Source organism: Salarias fasciatus, chromosome 18, assembly GCF_902148845.1.
Source record: "Salarias fasciatus chromosome 18, fSalaFa1.1, whole genome shotgun sequence".
Taxonomy (NCBI): Eukaryota; Metazoa; Chordata; class Actinopteri; order Blenniiformes; family Blenniidae; genus Salarias; species Salarias fasciatus.
The window spans coordinates 26,086,783-26,103,042 of NC_043762.1; the positions used below are offsets into that span (position 1 = coordinate 26,086,783).

The window sequence follows — 16,260 nt, forward strand, 5'->3', positions numbered from 1 at the left end:
TTTCATTACTGGAACTCCCCTCTCGCCTCATTATTGCCGTATCGCTTTGAGCTTATTAGACATTTTCTTGGTGGGGAGGGGGGGTAATATCGAGAAATGCTGATTGACAGCTCTCCTGCTCCCGCTCTTGCACTCGGACGTCTCCATTGGCGCCCTGCGCAGCAGATTGGACAGTGGCGCCGCTCGGCTGGACGTCTCCGGCGGAGCGAGACGCCAGTTGTTGTGGAATCTGCCCTGAACTGCTCATGCATACGCTGCTGCTCTGGAGTGCAGAACGGCAGCCGGCAGATCGACTGGAGATATTCAGACGCTGACTTACAGTTTGGCGAATGATCATCTCAGTCGAGTCGTAAAGATTTACCTTTTCTGGTTTTCTTCTTCGAAAATGATGCTGTCATCCACAGATTTGTAGTTTTCTATGTAAACATCCTTTTTATGTGATGTTTGCATGTTCTCCAAGGGCCCATGAAGGTTTATTTCTGCTATTCACAGACAGGCTCATCAGGCTAAATAACCATAAGAGTGTTTCTCATCAGGGGTTCTGTGATTGTAGTGTTTATCTTGCCTTTAGCCCAGATTTAGCTGGAACATAATTGATAATCCTGCAGGTTAAGATGGATGGAACTGCCTTTCGCCAAATGTCAACTGGGATTGGCTCCATCCCCCGTGACCCTAAGTTGAGTAACGTGGCTCTAGAGGAGGCGGTGCCAACATGCGGAACAAGTCAAACGATTGACATTTACATTTTCAAAAAAGTCACGAGTAGAAGATGGATGGAAGGAACAAATGAGATCTCTGGATCAGCAGAAGTAAACATATTGAAAAAGGATGATCCCGACTCGTTTGAGCCACTTCTGATGGTCTGGAGATCGTGAATTCAGTGGATCAACCGTGAATTCTGCTTGACACCGAAGAGAGATTGAAGACAAAGAGAATACATCAGGATATTGATCCCGAGAGCAGAACCAAATCCGCCCGGATATTCAAACAAAATGAAACCTCACTCATATCAGAAGGGGTTCAAAAAGAGCAGCTCAAACACGATAAAGCACTAAAATCCTTGCAGCTTAGAGAATTTACTCAAATTTCATTAGACAGGTGAACGATACCAGCCAATTCCACTAATTATCTTTTACACAGGAGAACCGAGATTCCATGTTTTGTGAAATCAAAAAAAAAACATGAAAAATCCATTTGAAAGGTCATCAGATGTGTCGGTGGTCCAAATATGTCAGAAAAAGCTTCCTATGACAAGAAGTTGTACTTCTTAGCAGCCATGACTGGTCAACCGCATCGCTGGCTTGTGAGCTTAATCTCTCATCACAGCCTGCAGCCTCATGCAATTCCGAGCAACGGACTAGCTCTCTCAATAGAAAATCACTTCGGAAAACAGCCCAATGTGTTTATTCATCGCGCGCGGCCACAAAGCACGACCTTCTCCACCGAGCCGCCCCCTCCCGTGGTCGTAGTGTGACTAATCACTGTCGTATCTGTCTGCTTTGTTCACATTCAGTCGCCGCTCCGGCTGTATTTGTGCAGCTAAGCCCTTTGAGCAGATGGTGCTTGAGATCAACCGCTGACAGTCTGAAATAACTGTCAAGAGTTCCACTGATGTTTCTCCAGCGACGCCCTGTCAACACATTTAAGAGTCTCTGTGGACAAGACTGGGGAAACAAAGGCTGCCTGTTTGGAAACAGTCCAATCTTGTAACCGGTCTGATTATCACACACAATTAGCCTGGTAAGAAACGGCGCGATGCGATCGCAGCTTTCATGCGGCTCCCAGATTGAGCCCGTGTTCAGCCGCTCATGTCTGAAAATGATGTGTTCATTGCAAACATAAGGCCCGTGGGCCAAAAACCGGCCTTGCAAGAGGCTCCAATTCGGCCCGCCAAACCAACCACCAAATGGTAAGAATTTAAGCGGCTGATTTCTGTAACATTCGTCTCAGAGTGTCCAAAATATGCCTAATTCAACAGCTATAGGGGACGTTTTCTGGACATTCCACTGTATTTTTGCAACAGAAAGTCTCGCTATAATTGGCTCTATGTTGAGACTAGAGTAATTTTCAGCAGTAATTACTTGGTTTTGAGAAAAAACACAACAAAGAAAAACCATAAAGTTGACATTTCTGTGTTACGACGGCATTATTGTTCCAGTCCGGTCCGCTCAGGATGGCACTGGGCTGTTTTTGGTCCCTGAATTAAAATGTATTTGAGACCCCTGGATTAATGGGAACACCTCAGCGTCGTACATCAGTATGAGTATGGATCGGGTCACGGAGATCAAAATCTCTCCGTCCTTCCTGTCCTGGGTCGCACACACAACCGCCGTTTAGACAAAGGGCTTTTGTATTGAGTCTATTTGAACTGGCTAAAATACAATGTCTCCAATAAAACCCATCAGCACATATTCAAACACAGGAACTGCTTCAGAAAGAGCGGCAGCGTGCCTCGATGTCGCCGCATTCCTCACGATACCCTTGAGTTTTCTAAGGGGTGTGAGTGTTTCCAAGCTTGAGATTTCGTGGTAAATAACTCCAGAATCAGAATGCGGAGCGTGAAAAGAAAGTTATTCCCAAATCCATTCAAACCTCGAGTAGAACGCAACCTTGCTGGGAGCTGAATTCTCATGAGATCATGAGAGGATTGAATTCATACATGTTCATTTGGCTAGTTTTTTTTTTTTTTTTTGTAGCCTGATGGGATGTTGAGCAGAACCTCACTTGACCCCCTGATTACCATGTATACCAAGATTCCCTGTTTAGTGGACTAATGCATGAGATCTTTTTGAGTTTGTGTTTAAAAAAAGTTGGGACTACGTTATCAGTTCAGGCAGGTGTTGGTGCTTTTATTCGGGACATCGTCTTTACTGAAATAAACAAGAACCTCTGTGGAAAGAGTCAGGATGTTACGGAAAAAAACAAACCTCAGAAAATCTTCAATCAGAGAATCAGAAGAAGACCTCGTCCTTCTGCCGTTCGGGTGTCTGTTTACGACACAATGGTGATCGGAGACGCCGATAATACGTTTTGAAAACGCTCATACTCTGTCTCCATGGAAACGAGAGAAAAACACAACTTTTCTGAGACGCTTGAGCACCACAGATGGAGTAAATATTTCTTCTGCACATGTGGCTGGAGGAACAACAACACCTGGAGATGTCCCAAATGGATCTGTTAATACCGAATCGGGGCTGATATTAGCAGTTTTTGAGCGGTCAGGTCTCCAGCTGATCTCTTTGTCAGTCTTTCATACTGAATATAAACCACGCCGTTAGCAGAATTTCCAGTCCAGTGGGTAACATGTCACCGACCTGGAAGCTTTGAGGCTTAGTCACCACACTTACTTCTGTAGAATACTACGCAAGTATTGGATCGGGAAAGTATTGGTGTCAGTTGATACTGAAATCTGAAAAATCGGATTGGTATCAGGGGCCAAAAAGACTTGACAGTCACCGTAGTAGCAGTCCCGAAAGCATTTTCATGTAAACGGTTCCTTAAATATCAGGTTCAAAATGAGTTCAGTGGCTTCAAACATGTGCACCAGAAAAAAAAAGTCCCCTGTTAAAATGTTTATATTCCCAAAGTATCGCAAAGTTTCTCGACTGAAACATCAAACAATTCATTAAAACACGAAGCCAAGGCCTTCCGTCGAATCCTTTATTAAAGGAGAATGTCAAAGGTGGCTGTTGGTGTCATTGGTGAGCTACGGCGAGTTTCAAATCAATTATCTTTTTATATGAGAGCCAGTCTGCAGGGACTTTCGCTCAGGCAGCCTTGACCTGCACAAGCCGTGCTCATTTCGGTGACTTAGCGCTCGCTCAGATGCACACTTGAATAAGTGGGCGACGGGGGGGAAAATCCCTTTGAACCAGAGAAACTTGAAGGCTGCAGCCTCCCTCGCTGCAAGATAATGGAGCGGCGAGGCTCGTTAAAAAGCCGGCGAAGCCAGAATCAATCAGTTTCCTGTGTGTTCTTCACCTGACTCAATTAAGGCTTTTTCATAAAGCACTGACTTGATAGGACTAAAGCAGCAGCGGCGGCAGCAGCAGAGAGGAAACATTCGACAAAAGCTGGAAGAATGAGCCCGAGTGCTTTGTCATTTACTTGCTCGGACTTGAAGAACAGCAGAGACTTAAATAGACTGCAGAAAGCTTCCGAACAGACCCGCTCTGAATATCCAGCTGCACTGAATGGAAGAAACGAGCGTCCATCGAGAAAATCTGCTTTACCTTGAGCAACTTCTTTTGTGCGTGTGTGTGTTAATTGGGTTTTTTTTTTTTTTTCACTGTTGTTTTTCAAAAAGAAATCCTCATTTGTTAACAAGGCAAATTAGCTTCTGCAAATCTAGGCAGTTATTTACTGCTGGATAAAATATCAGAAGAAAGAATGAACAGGAAAAGAAAAAACACATTTTGGTTACCGGGCCACATAGGGTCTAATTTAATCCTGAGTGGGCCGGACTGGATAAATAGTGAATAAATACTTACAACGGTGGACGAAAAAAGGAAAATGGACGTTTGATTTTTCTCTCTTGCCAAATCCCCAAATTATTCCACTTCCTGTTTTTTAAACTGCAGCTTAGCCAATTATCTTAAAATTTTATAACATTTTACACAGTTAGAATTTTACTGTTAAAAAAAATAAACTCTTGAAAGTTTACTGAAAATTTTGTGAGTTTGCCCATTTCTTCTCAAAATTGAAAAAAAACCTACAAAGAGCCTCGTTCGGAAAAACCACAAACAAGCCAAGTGTTGCCGTCTGAGAGATTGACCCCGCCACCACGTTGACCTGAAACCGTGTGTTTGATTGATGGAACGACTCACTTGGCTGCAGGCTTTACGGCCCGGACCGGGAGTCACTGAGTCCACTTCAGCATACAGAGACTGATGACATTTATGAGGAGAGAAGCTTGGGTGAAACAGAACTTTGTGTTTCTTTTTTTTTTCCTTTGCTTTGCAGAAAGACACTGGCTGAGCTCTGTGTGGGAAGATAAAAGCACATTTCCTTTCAGGGCTGTAATTGCTGCGTAAGCGTTTCTTTCAGATCTCTCGACGTGAATGTGTATGGATTTATTGATCCAGTGCAGTTTTTAAGTGCACAAAAGCAGGTTTTCGTGTGTGTGCGTGTGTGTGTGTGTGTGTTATTTTATTTTTTAAAACTCTGCAACCACTAAGTGGCTGGTCAATCCCATTTTCTGGGGGGAAAAAGTACAAAACCTTATTGAAAGCCAAATGAAGCGAGAGGAACATGTTTGTTCTTTGTATGAACAGGTCTTACTGTACTCTGACTAATGTTAGAGGCCACTCTCTGATTTTATGAACACTGCAGACCTTCTGACTGCACCGTCTACACAGATCAGTATTTACTTCACGTTATGGGACTCTGTGCATTAATCGTGTCAGCAGAGGGGTTTTATTGGCTCAGGTACTAAAGCATCTATCTAATTCAAACACTGTTGTTCAGCTACTTGAGCATGAAGCATCTCAGAGGAGCTTGAAGAAATCATCATGATATAACAAACAGAAAAGCTCGCCTTAAAGTCACTGTCTGGGATGTTTTTACTCTGAAATATTAAATTAATACAATTTGAGGAGAGGAATCAGGACGTCATACCAAAGATATTGCAAGCTATTCAGGATACGCTCAAACACCGACATGACAGGTCATTGCAATGTGACTTTGCACCACAAGGTGGTGTGGTGAGTTCACTTCGAAATACAAAGATCTAAGAGAAAATTCCAATTTTTCTCACCAAAACCATCAAATTTCCAGAAAAAGAGGAGACAGGGATGAAATGCTGAGCTGTCTGCGGGTGGTTTACTACGTTCGAAGGACCAATGATAGGATGTGTCTGTCGTGAAAGTACAGTTTTAGGTAAAACTGTAAACTTCCGTTGTGTCTTTGGTGTCCATTCACCTGACAACAGTACAATAACAACGTTTCCCTCCAGAGTGCCATGACTTCCACTCCATATTTCTATGAGACTTGGTAGTTTCAGAGTTGAGACTCACAATAAGAATCCATTTTCTGTTTATTGTGGACTTTTGGAATTAACACTGAGGAATTCTTACCTCTGTCCTGTTGCTTTCTGAGCTGACCAGCACTAATCACAGGTGATCCATGAAAAACAAACCCCAGGTTATTTCCTGTGACCAACTCACCCAAAGTTCATGGAGCTAATTCCTACATTCATATCCACGTCAGTCATGAAGCGGAGGTGGCAGTGGAAGAGAGGATAAGCTTCAATTTGGTGATTTAAAGTCTCAGATGTGAAGAGGAGATGAAAGAGAAGAAGTATTCAGTAAATGAGGCTTAAGCCTTTCCGCTCGGCTGGACCGACCCGGATAATGTGTGAAAATGAAGATGTAACTGTTAAAGCAGAGGGGGTAAAGTCTCTGACACCTGGAGGGAATCCAATGCAAATAACATTTAACGTTAATGTTTCAGTTAGCGCCTGGGTTCAGGGGATGGAAGTGTGTTGACTCGATGATACACTGAGAGAAAAGGAACTTAATGAAGCATAAAACCTCGATTCTGTCAGTCAGTGTTTGGCTTTTACTTTATCTAGTATAATATTAGTAGCTCTTTACAGTGATATATTTGTCACACAACTAAACTAATAAGATTTTAAGCCCCTTGTACGCCTCGTTTTCATGCTAAACGCAACATTTGAGTGTCCTTTTACACAACAGTGCTTAGAGCTGCTAAAAACACGACTTTTTGGGGAAAAAAATGATGTGTTTGAAACATTGTTGTGTGAGCGGTTTCTCAGTTACTTTAACTGAAACTACTTAAGCTTTATTGAGGAGCTGCAGAAATATTAGTAAGTAAAGGCTTATATTTTGTGACGCTGTTCATTTCATATTTGAAGCAACAAAGAAGAAGACATCATCCCAAGAAGTGCATTCTTTTGAAGTGGCCATTAAAAACCCCTAACATTGAACCCTCCACATCTCAGGACACGTCCGTCTCCTACATGAGGTCTTTCTTCCTTTCTCTTCTCTAATAAAGCAAAACCTTGGAGCGGCTGAAAAGCAGCCCTAAAGAGCACCAAACAGGAAAATGTCACTGCGACAGCGAGGCTCAGCTGCCCGCTCAGTTTGCACTTTACCCCTCGCGTTCTTGTCCTTTTTGATCAAGAAAATTCCAAGAAATGTCCAGATCTGCGCCCTCGACGGCCGTACGCCGCTCTGACATTTACATCGGCTGCGTGACGGATCGCCAGAGCCGCGCTGGCAGAGGTCAAGAAGATGTTGCACAGGACGCTCGGATGAAAGGCTGCTCAGATCTTTCTGCCCCATTACGCCGATAATTGAGGAAGTTATACAACTGAAGTGCGCACATCATTGTTTAGTGTCGAAACTGTAATGTAACGTGTAAAGACGGGCGTTGAGGTTGTGTATTTGCAAACAATATCGTGATGCTGTACATAATACAGTGCAGAAGTTGTAATTTAGTATATCAGGATGTGAAGAAGTGGTTCATTTATTTTCCAAACATCCAACAGAACCGCGTTTCATGCAGAGAAACCAGAAAGATGTGTTTTCACTCAAAAAGTCTTGCAAACGATCTCTTAGAAGTGGCATCGGAGAAAAAGAACCATGCTGGACATCACAGTCCACTTCTTTTAGTTGGAGCTACGTAGTTCTTGATATATTTTATAGAAAAGTCCATTTCATGTGCGCATGTTTAGGATTTACTTGAATTGTGCACAAAAACAAAAGTAACATCTCTCGAGTTTTCTGTATTTGTAGGTTGCTCTTTGATGATCTGGTGATGTGATTAAGATCATTTTGGACTATATATGGTTCTACACACCTCCTCTGGACCAGATTTAGTTCTGAGCTCTATTCAGCAGTGCTGGAGCTTTCTTTTCTACAGTCACTGCATCTGGAATTGTTCATCTAGTATGAAAAGCAGCATTCGAATCTGATATAATCAACTCAGACTTACATGCAATCGAAGAAATAAAAAAGCGATTTGTTTATTTCAGTGTCTTTTAACCAAAGATTGAAATCCCAGACTATCAAGGCACACAAATCCAAATAACCACAGGTCTTCTGAAAGTATGATGACTATCCCTGAGACAAAAAAGTAGAGATTGTACAGAAGAGATATCGAGTATTGGCCCATCGTTACGTATAGTATCAATGAAAGCCATTCATTCATGAATAATTCACACCTTTCACTGCAGAAACACACATCCCGATAAAAGGCCTTTTCAAGTTGTAGCCTTCAGTAGTGGGAGATAGTGATAATTGCGTGCCATTTATCTTTCATATTCCTCAACCTTGTCTTCCCACTAGTTTTGGTAATGCAGTGCATGGCTGCTGTTATTACAGCCTCTCGGTAGCCTTTTCACTGGATTCCTGCCTTTGTTCCGTTAATGTGAAATGATAGGCCTGACTCTGCTGCTTTTGTTAAACATCCTTCTCCTGTGTGTTACTAATGACTGCATGGCTGGGTGGGTGGGAGCAACGAGTGCATTTATGTGTCGTCCTCTTTATGCCAGGCTAAAATAAATCTTTGTTTATTCAGTCGTCGACGCTTTCGTGTGGAGAAAAAAAAAAACTGAAGGTGGTTGAAAGTGGTTCGGGTTGGTTTATGAGTTTATGAGTTATGAGAGGTAATACACAAAGCAGTAAGGTTTCAAGTGAAAATGCAACGTTCTAGTGATTTCGTTGCAGGAAAGTTTTGCGTCTCCACGGCAACAGTTTGAAAACAATGTCTGCGTTCACAGAAATCGGAGGAACATTGAAAATGATTTAGGTAAATAGTGGTGCTGTTTTACCTGAGAGGCAACCTGTTTCAGAGCGTAGACGTCCTTCCCCATGCCGGGGTTTGTCACAGAAAGCAATGATCAGACATCCAGACAGTCAGCATATCGTTGCATGTTGGGCTGAGTCATTTTACCACTGAGTTCTCGTTTCAAACTCTCAGGCAGCGCGGCCCCCTGCTGGGCTCTGACCTGGTGTTTCAAATACACTTTGGTGTCTCCCAGTTTTACCATGTTTTGATTGTCAAATGAGTCAAAGCGGTTCACTTTCTGCACACACCATACCGTTAAACATTTTTCATTACTGTGAACAAACACCTGGAGGACGTAGAAATGTTTGCATAAAGATAATCAAGAATCACTTTGCAAAACTTAACACATCCATGGAAAATCCAATGACCATATTTTACGGACATGCTGCATGTATCAGTAGATATGTAGATATTTTTTGTAAAAACTCCTTTACATGTCCTGGTCTCATCCGTATTACTATCAATCAATCGACCATCTTGCAGTTTTCTTCTTCTTTGTCTTCTGGTTGGTACCTTCAGAGCAGATCATCCACTGTTACATCAACCATCTCCATGTCCTCCTTCACTACATCCACAAATCTTTTCTGTAATATTCTTCTTCTGCTCCAGTCAGGCAGCTCTATTTCTGACATCCTCTGTCCATAATATCCAACATCTCTCTCTAGCACGTGTCCAACCCAGCCTGTCCTCTCTCGATTTGTCTAAAAAATGTTCAACCCTTGCTGTCCCTCTGATCTGTTCAATTTTTGAATCCTATCTATCACCCCAATGCAAATCTCAACACATTCAGCTCAACTCGAAGACTCTTCTCAGCCGCCTTCGCTACCTTTACTTCTTGCATCTTTCCCTTTTCGCCTACTTCCTTCTTATTCACACACAGTATTGTGTTCTGTTCTGTCTCTACTGAACTCCATTCCTCTTCTCTCTGTTGGAGAGCTCCATCTCTCCAGGCTCTGCTCCCACCTGCTCTTTACTCTCACCATATAGCACAGGGTCATCTGCAAACATCATTACTTTTATATTTTTATTGTATTTTGCTCAAGAATTCTAGGAGGTGGATGATCTACCTTTTGGTCGTGTTGCTACTCGGAGTAAATAGCAACAAAACAACTCTAAACACTCATGCCTCACACACTTTGCCCATTGTCGCACACACTTCATGTCAAGTTGTTTATGACCAGTAATGGAACAGAAGAAAATACCTTTTTTGATAGCTGTGCATTGTAGGAAACATTCCAAAGTCCAATTTCTTCCTGCTTTATCATGATTTCTATTCAAAAACTGCGATGCATTGATAAGAAAGTACAAAAGTATGCCTGTTGGACTACACATTTTGCAGTGTAGCCATGGTGCATCGTATATCTATAGGAGTAGCTGTGTGTCCTTGTGTTATAGAATGAATAAAAATGAGAGTTTGTTCCCTTGAACTGTGCCTTACACTACAAGATGACGGTCTGAATGCATGCGGAGCGATACGTTGCAGAACATTGCGAACCCATTCTTAGCGCGTTCAGTGTGCTGTTTCTGAGACGTGGTAAGAAAACAGTCTCAGGCAGATCTTCTGGGTTAGTAAACCCAATCAGCGAGCAGGAACACCGCTGTGCCGCAGCTGTACACAATGATTAGAAGCTGTTCGCTCCTCAGGTGCTGCTATCCACCACCGCTCCATTTGCATACATTTCCAAATCAATACGATGAGAACTCTGCACTCCCGACGTCAGAGCAGTTCAGGTGGCAGTGAATCAAAAGAAAAAAAGGAAAAAGAAAAAAAAAATGCCCTCACAGTGCAGCCTTATTAAATCTGGACACCAGGCTTCACGCACACTCTCACTTTTTTCCCTCCTGTGCTTCTTTTCACAGCTCCTTTCTCCTGTCAGTCAGAGCCGAGAGGACTATGACTGATAGACCCATCTCGCAGTTCAAAGTGATTCAGCTGGGAAGATAGAACGCCGGTGACCTACATCCTCACACCTCCTCCACACACACAAACAAACAAACACACACTCGCCACACAGGCAAAATGAGGACTTTCTTACTGGGCGTGCTCTGGCTGTGCCTGGGCCTGTCGCTGGACGCCGTGTCCTTGATTGGGCAGAGGAGGATGGAGACGGGGGCCGGAGCGGCGGCCAGAGGAGAGGGGCTGCTCAAAAGAGTGAGGCGAGGCTGGATGTGGAACCAGTTTTTCCTGCAAGAGGAGTACACGGGCAGTGACTACCAGTACATTGGCAAGGTAAGCCTCGGCGCCGTCCAGCTTTTAGTCCCATTTTTCGCCGATGACACCGTCCCAAATGGCTTCAAATTAAACACTCTTGATTAGCTGGAAAGACACTCATCGGCCGTGTTTGTCCTTCTATCCTAAATTGTTGACTTTATTAATATGAATTTATGCTAAACTTAATCAGTCTTTCCCCAATTCACCCGTGACTTCTGCGCCTGCAAGCATAATCAATTAGCACTGCGGATCAGTGCTTAACAAGTGGGTTTAAAAAGTCAAGGACTGTGTACAAGCTATTACAGGCTTCATATGAGGACGCAGAGGCAAAGCACACTTCTTTGGGACTCAATATGCAACCACTTGAAAGAAGTAATATTTCAAACACAATCAAGCACAATCTACATTTGTGACACAGATGAAGAGTTGAGTTCTTCTGTTAATAATTGAAACGGCTTCACTCAATTCAATACAAAACAACAGCGAGTCGCTGCTCCATTTTCATCAGAGGATTCTTATTTATTTCAGCCTCCTGTGTTTCATATTCATGTGTATGTTGCACTTGTGTAAGGCAGTGGTTCCTAACTTTGGGTCCGACCTCATTGGGCGGGTGCCAGAGATCACGCCGGGGGTGCGAGGCTTCGCCTGCTCTGAAGTTATTAAAATTCTACAATCTGGAGCAGATCTGGAAATTGCCGATAGTTTTCATTTTCAAGGCTCCTGCCGGGTCTGCTTGGATCAGCTGGTACAGCGGGTCAACTTCCGGTCCTAAAGTTGGCGGTTCGACCCCCTCATCTTCATGTGCCCTGGGAGAAAACACTGAACCCCAAGTTTTTCCCAACAGACGACCTTCTGGGGCACCGAGTGTGTCTCTGCCAGTGTTTGGCTTCACCAGAACATTCTGGTAAATCCCAGACAGGAGATGTCTGCAGGCTGTCATGGAGGAACTGTTATGAGGGATCTTGCTATTTGGAGGAAAGTGACGAGAACAGGTTCAGAGCAAAGTTACAGACTAACATACCAATACGAGCAAACATATGAAATCCATTTTCTGACTCTGTTATTCTGTCAAAAACTAAATTACATTTTTGAGTACGTTTCTGTTTGATACTTTCAAAGCAGAGTCCTCACATTAGGCCTTAATTCATATGTAATATGAGACACAGAAAATGGATGGGGGAACAGCTGTTGTTGACCGACTGGAGGCAAACTGCTGCCATGTTGACTGGAGCCAGTTGATTTAAAGAAAATCTCCATTTGTCCACTGATGACAGTAATCCAAGTGTGGAGCTACAGTTAATGAGTCTACAGCCGTGTTTAGCGCTGTAAAGCTGCTCCTACTACATAGGTTTCAGTAAAATCTTCAGTCTGTCATGAGCCGAAGGTCGTCCAGTGAGACCAGAGGCCAGTTAGCATTAAGTCTCGTCTGTTGAATTGCAGCCAGAATAGAACAGCAACATCTTCTCATTCTAATGGTTTTTCATCACAGCCTATTTTATCTGTTCCAACATTTCAGAGTAATATCTTTGGTTCTTTATGTTGACCTGAAGTTGGTGTCTGTGTTTGGGATTAAGTTTGTTCTCCAAAGCTGAGCAAACCAAAGAAGTTCAATAAAATAGCAGAAAACTGAAGAACACAAGATTCCCCTTCTGCTTGTTTAGTTTCCTTCTAAGACTTTATGGGGGTAGACACACAGTGAAAACAACAAGTGCAAAAATCAAAGACATAAGACGGGGCGCAGATATGAGCTCAGATTGAGCATAGAAGCAGCAAAATAACGACAACAAGACGCGTAGGAGGACGAAGCAGACAGAGGATGAGGACCCAGGGGGAGATGGGGGCTGGTGGAGCACATGGGGCGGGGCAGACAGTCACAGAGCAGAAAAAGTACCTCGAACAGGGCAAATAAAGACACCGCCTGGATTTAAACCTGCATACTATACAAGCAGAGCATATGCAATGCAGTAGTAGTATACAGTACACAGGGGAGATTTTATCTTCCTGTCCAGGAAGGGTAGCGTCAGCGCCAACTCCCTTCAGCTTACTCAGCGTCCAAGAAGCTAGACGGGGGACGGAAAATGTGTGAAGACTTAAATAACTGTGCTCGAGGATGAAAATTAGTCAAAAAAGCATTTTTTTTTATTTATTTTTTTTTCTATTATTTTTTTTTTTAGGTGTCTTGGGTTTAATAGTGTGGAGAAGAAAAAAAAACCTTATTTAACTGTTCTCACCATTAGTGCCACCCGGAGGTCTTGAAATGTTTTAACTTAGAGAACGGATGCTCCGATATCGACACCAATAATGGGTATCGGGTCTGATATTGCATGTTGTACTCATGCTAGTAAAAGAAACACTGCTGCAGGTCACACTCACTCATCTCCAAACTGTTTGAGCCAGTTTATGAGAAACCCTCAGCGTCTGTATATTTAATTCAAACCTTTTGTAGGAAGATGAGCCCAGTTCAATAGAAATGTACGTGAGCAGTTAACAGAAGGTTTAACATCTGGCGCGATTGTTGCTTTGTGGTGACCTGCTAAAATGGCCTGATTTCCAGCTCCCCGTGACGATCCACCAATAGAAGATGCTATCAGCTGCAGCTAATTAATGCTAATCCATATCAGCACCGCTGGAATTTGGGTCTGATGGTTTTCGTGCTCTCAATAAAACGTGTGGGTGAAAAGACAACAAGAAATTTTCTGGAACAGAATCAGCTAATTGAAGCCCACTGCAGCTTTCCGTACACCTTTGAACCATCAGCCACACTTTTTTTCTCACATATCATTTAGTTTGAGAATGTTGCAATTAGTTTAGTCAGTCGTGAATCTTTATATTTGCTGAGGATGAGCTCAGAAACACAAAAACAGACTACGAGACAGACTAGCGGTATTATTGGGCTTCGTGGTCAGTGGGTGACCACGGATCTGAGGGACGGTAGAGGATTGGAAGTGGACGATCGGATTTGATTGAGTATGCAGATTTAAAGCGGCGATAAACCTCCACCTTACACGCTGTGCCTCGTGTTGGCTGCCCAGCACCAAACAGCAGGGAGCTAAATCAGCAACAGAATGGTGAGCATATGGTGAACGTGGTGGAGCATTTAGCAGCTCCACAGAAACCGCCGGGCTCCTTCAGCGAAGACTTGCTGCATGAAAAGACGGGACAAATATAGAATTCATTGATGTAAACCACCCAGTAGAACACAATACTTACACCAACGGACAAAAGCAATCAGATTTTATATTTGAGTTGTGTAATAGCCTGTTTCACGCCGGTCTAATCCCAGCTCATAGTGGCTGATCAATCCAGCGCTTGGTGAATTGTTGACAGGACAAGCAATGTCAGCGGTTTGAAGATCCTTTAACATAAACAACAATAACTGAAGACTTCAGACAGACTTTCAATTTTGTTCTATTAATATGAACCGGCAACCTACATGCTACATGTTAAACATGATTAAAATATGAATAAAATGTTCATTAACAGCGAGCTCGGTCCCTCAGTCTACAGTCTACAGTACACAAACACCAGTGTTTATATAGAGACATATTATTTGTAAGAGGAGTATAAATTAGGGTAAATTTCCACTGATAGTACTCGTATCTGTACGAAGCAAGTGCTCAACTTGAGTTCTCATACTCGTACTCGTAGTTGTGGTATCAGTGTTTCTCTAGTATTAACTATTGAGGAAAAAACACTGGAGAATTATTTGATGTCCTCAGTTCACAAACCCAGCTGATGCAGCCTGTGCTGCTGCTCCAGCTCTTGAAATTTCAAAAATGTGCTTCTTCTTTTTTTCCATTTTATTAAAAATGCTCGTTTCAAGATTTCATGCGACTCATTAGTTCTAAGCAGCAGTGGCGCCTCATTTACATTTTTAGGAATTTTCCCAAGAACTTTCGCTGGAAATTCTAGACATTGTCAAAAAGCTCATCCCATCCAGCGAAGCTGCCCTTGAGTGTTTGAACCTCCAGATGACGGACGGCGTGGAAACCTGTATTTTCCGGAGTGAGAAGTCTGCGTCTGAGTTGTTGTGAAAGCACAGCTGTTGTTAGGCTCCGCTTCCTCAGACGGTCACCAGGAGAAGCTTTCACAACACAAATAACGGCATCTTTAAAATGGTTACAGTGTGATATTTTCGCTCTCCCACACTGTAAACACTCGCGTTGGCACATTCGGGACACAGAGGCAGGAGAGGCTGACAGCAGGGAAAATGGCAGGATAGGCACAAAGACAGAATGTGCAAACTAAGTGAAGTGAATACATCAGGAACGTGTCGGGTTCTTTGGCGCCTCGCATGCTGAGAGACATCTGCACATATGTAATGACTCATACAGAGGATGTGCTATTAGCTCCGCCGCGCGCTCCCCACCTCCTCGCTAAATAATCCATCGAAAGAGCCGCCGTTTAACAACAAACAAGAGAAATTCTATTGTTCTGAGTGGCAGAGTGGCAGGGGGGTGCAGTGGCTTACACTCTCTGCTCACAACAGGAGAAACTCGGGTTCAATTCTCATGTCTGTGTGGGGTTTGGATGCTGAATTGGTGAAGCCCTGTTTACACTGCAGCGTTTTCAAGTCACAACAGAACACTTGTACTATGGTCGTCTGTTTACGTGACAAGTTTTCCAAATACATACACACACATATATATATATATATATATATATATGTATATATATATGTATATATATATATATATATGTGTATATGTATATGTATATATATATATATATGTGTATATATATGTATATATATGCATATATATATATATATGTGTATATGTATATATATATATATATATATACATATATATATATATATATATATATATATATATGTATATACATATATATATATATATATATATATATATATATATATATATATATATATATATATATATATATATATATGTATATACATATATATATATATATGTATATACATATATATATATATATATATATATATATATATCTGTGGGGTGCAATGAAATGGACAACTCACGAAACGATATGAAATACGAAACAGTACTCACAATACGAAATAAAGATTAAAGAAAAGCCCCAACAGTAGGAAGTTAAGCAAAAAAAATCTCATTTTATTTATTTTAATCTTATGCAGACATACAAAAAATAATGCTGCATCAATACAAAATAAATTCTCTTTGAAAAAATACAAAATCTGTGCAAATACAAACACCTCAATTAAAAAGTGCTTTATTGCTATAACAAATAGG

The 16,260-nt window shown here is 42.2% G+C and overlaps 1 protein-coding gene across 1 annotated transcript in view; it reads left to right on the top strand.

The window, feature by feature from the left end:
- Nucleotides 1–16,260, top strand: part of LOC115405205 (cadherin-6-like) — a 109,166-nt gene that overhangs the window by 28,436 nt on the left and 64,470 nt on the right. The window contains exon 2 of the mRNA XM_030114709.1: nt 10,672–11,041. Coding sequence (XP_029970569.1) covers nt 10,832–11,041 — 210 coding nt within the window. The 5' untranslated portion in view covers nt 10,672–10,831. The remainder of the gene's footprint in view (nt 1–10,671; nt 11,042–16,260) is intronic.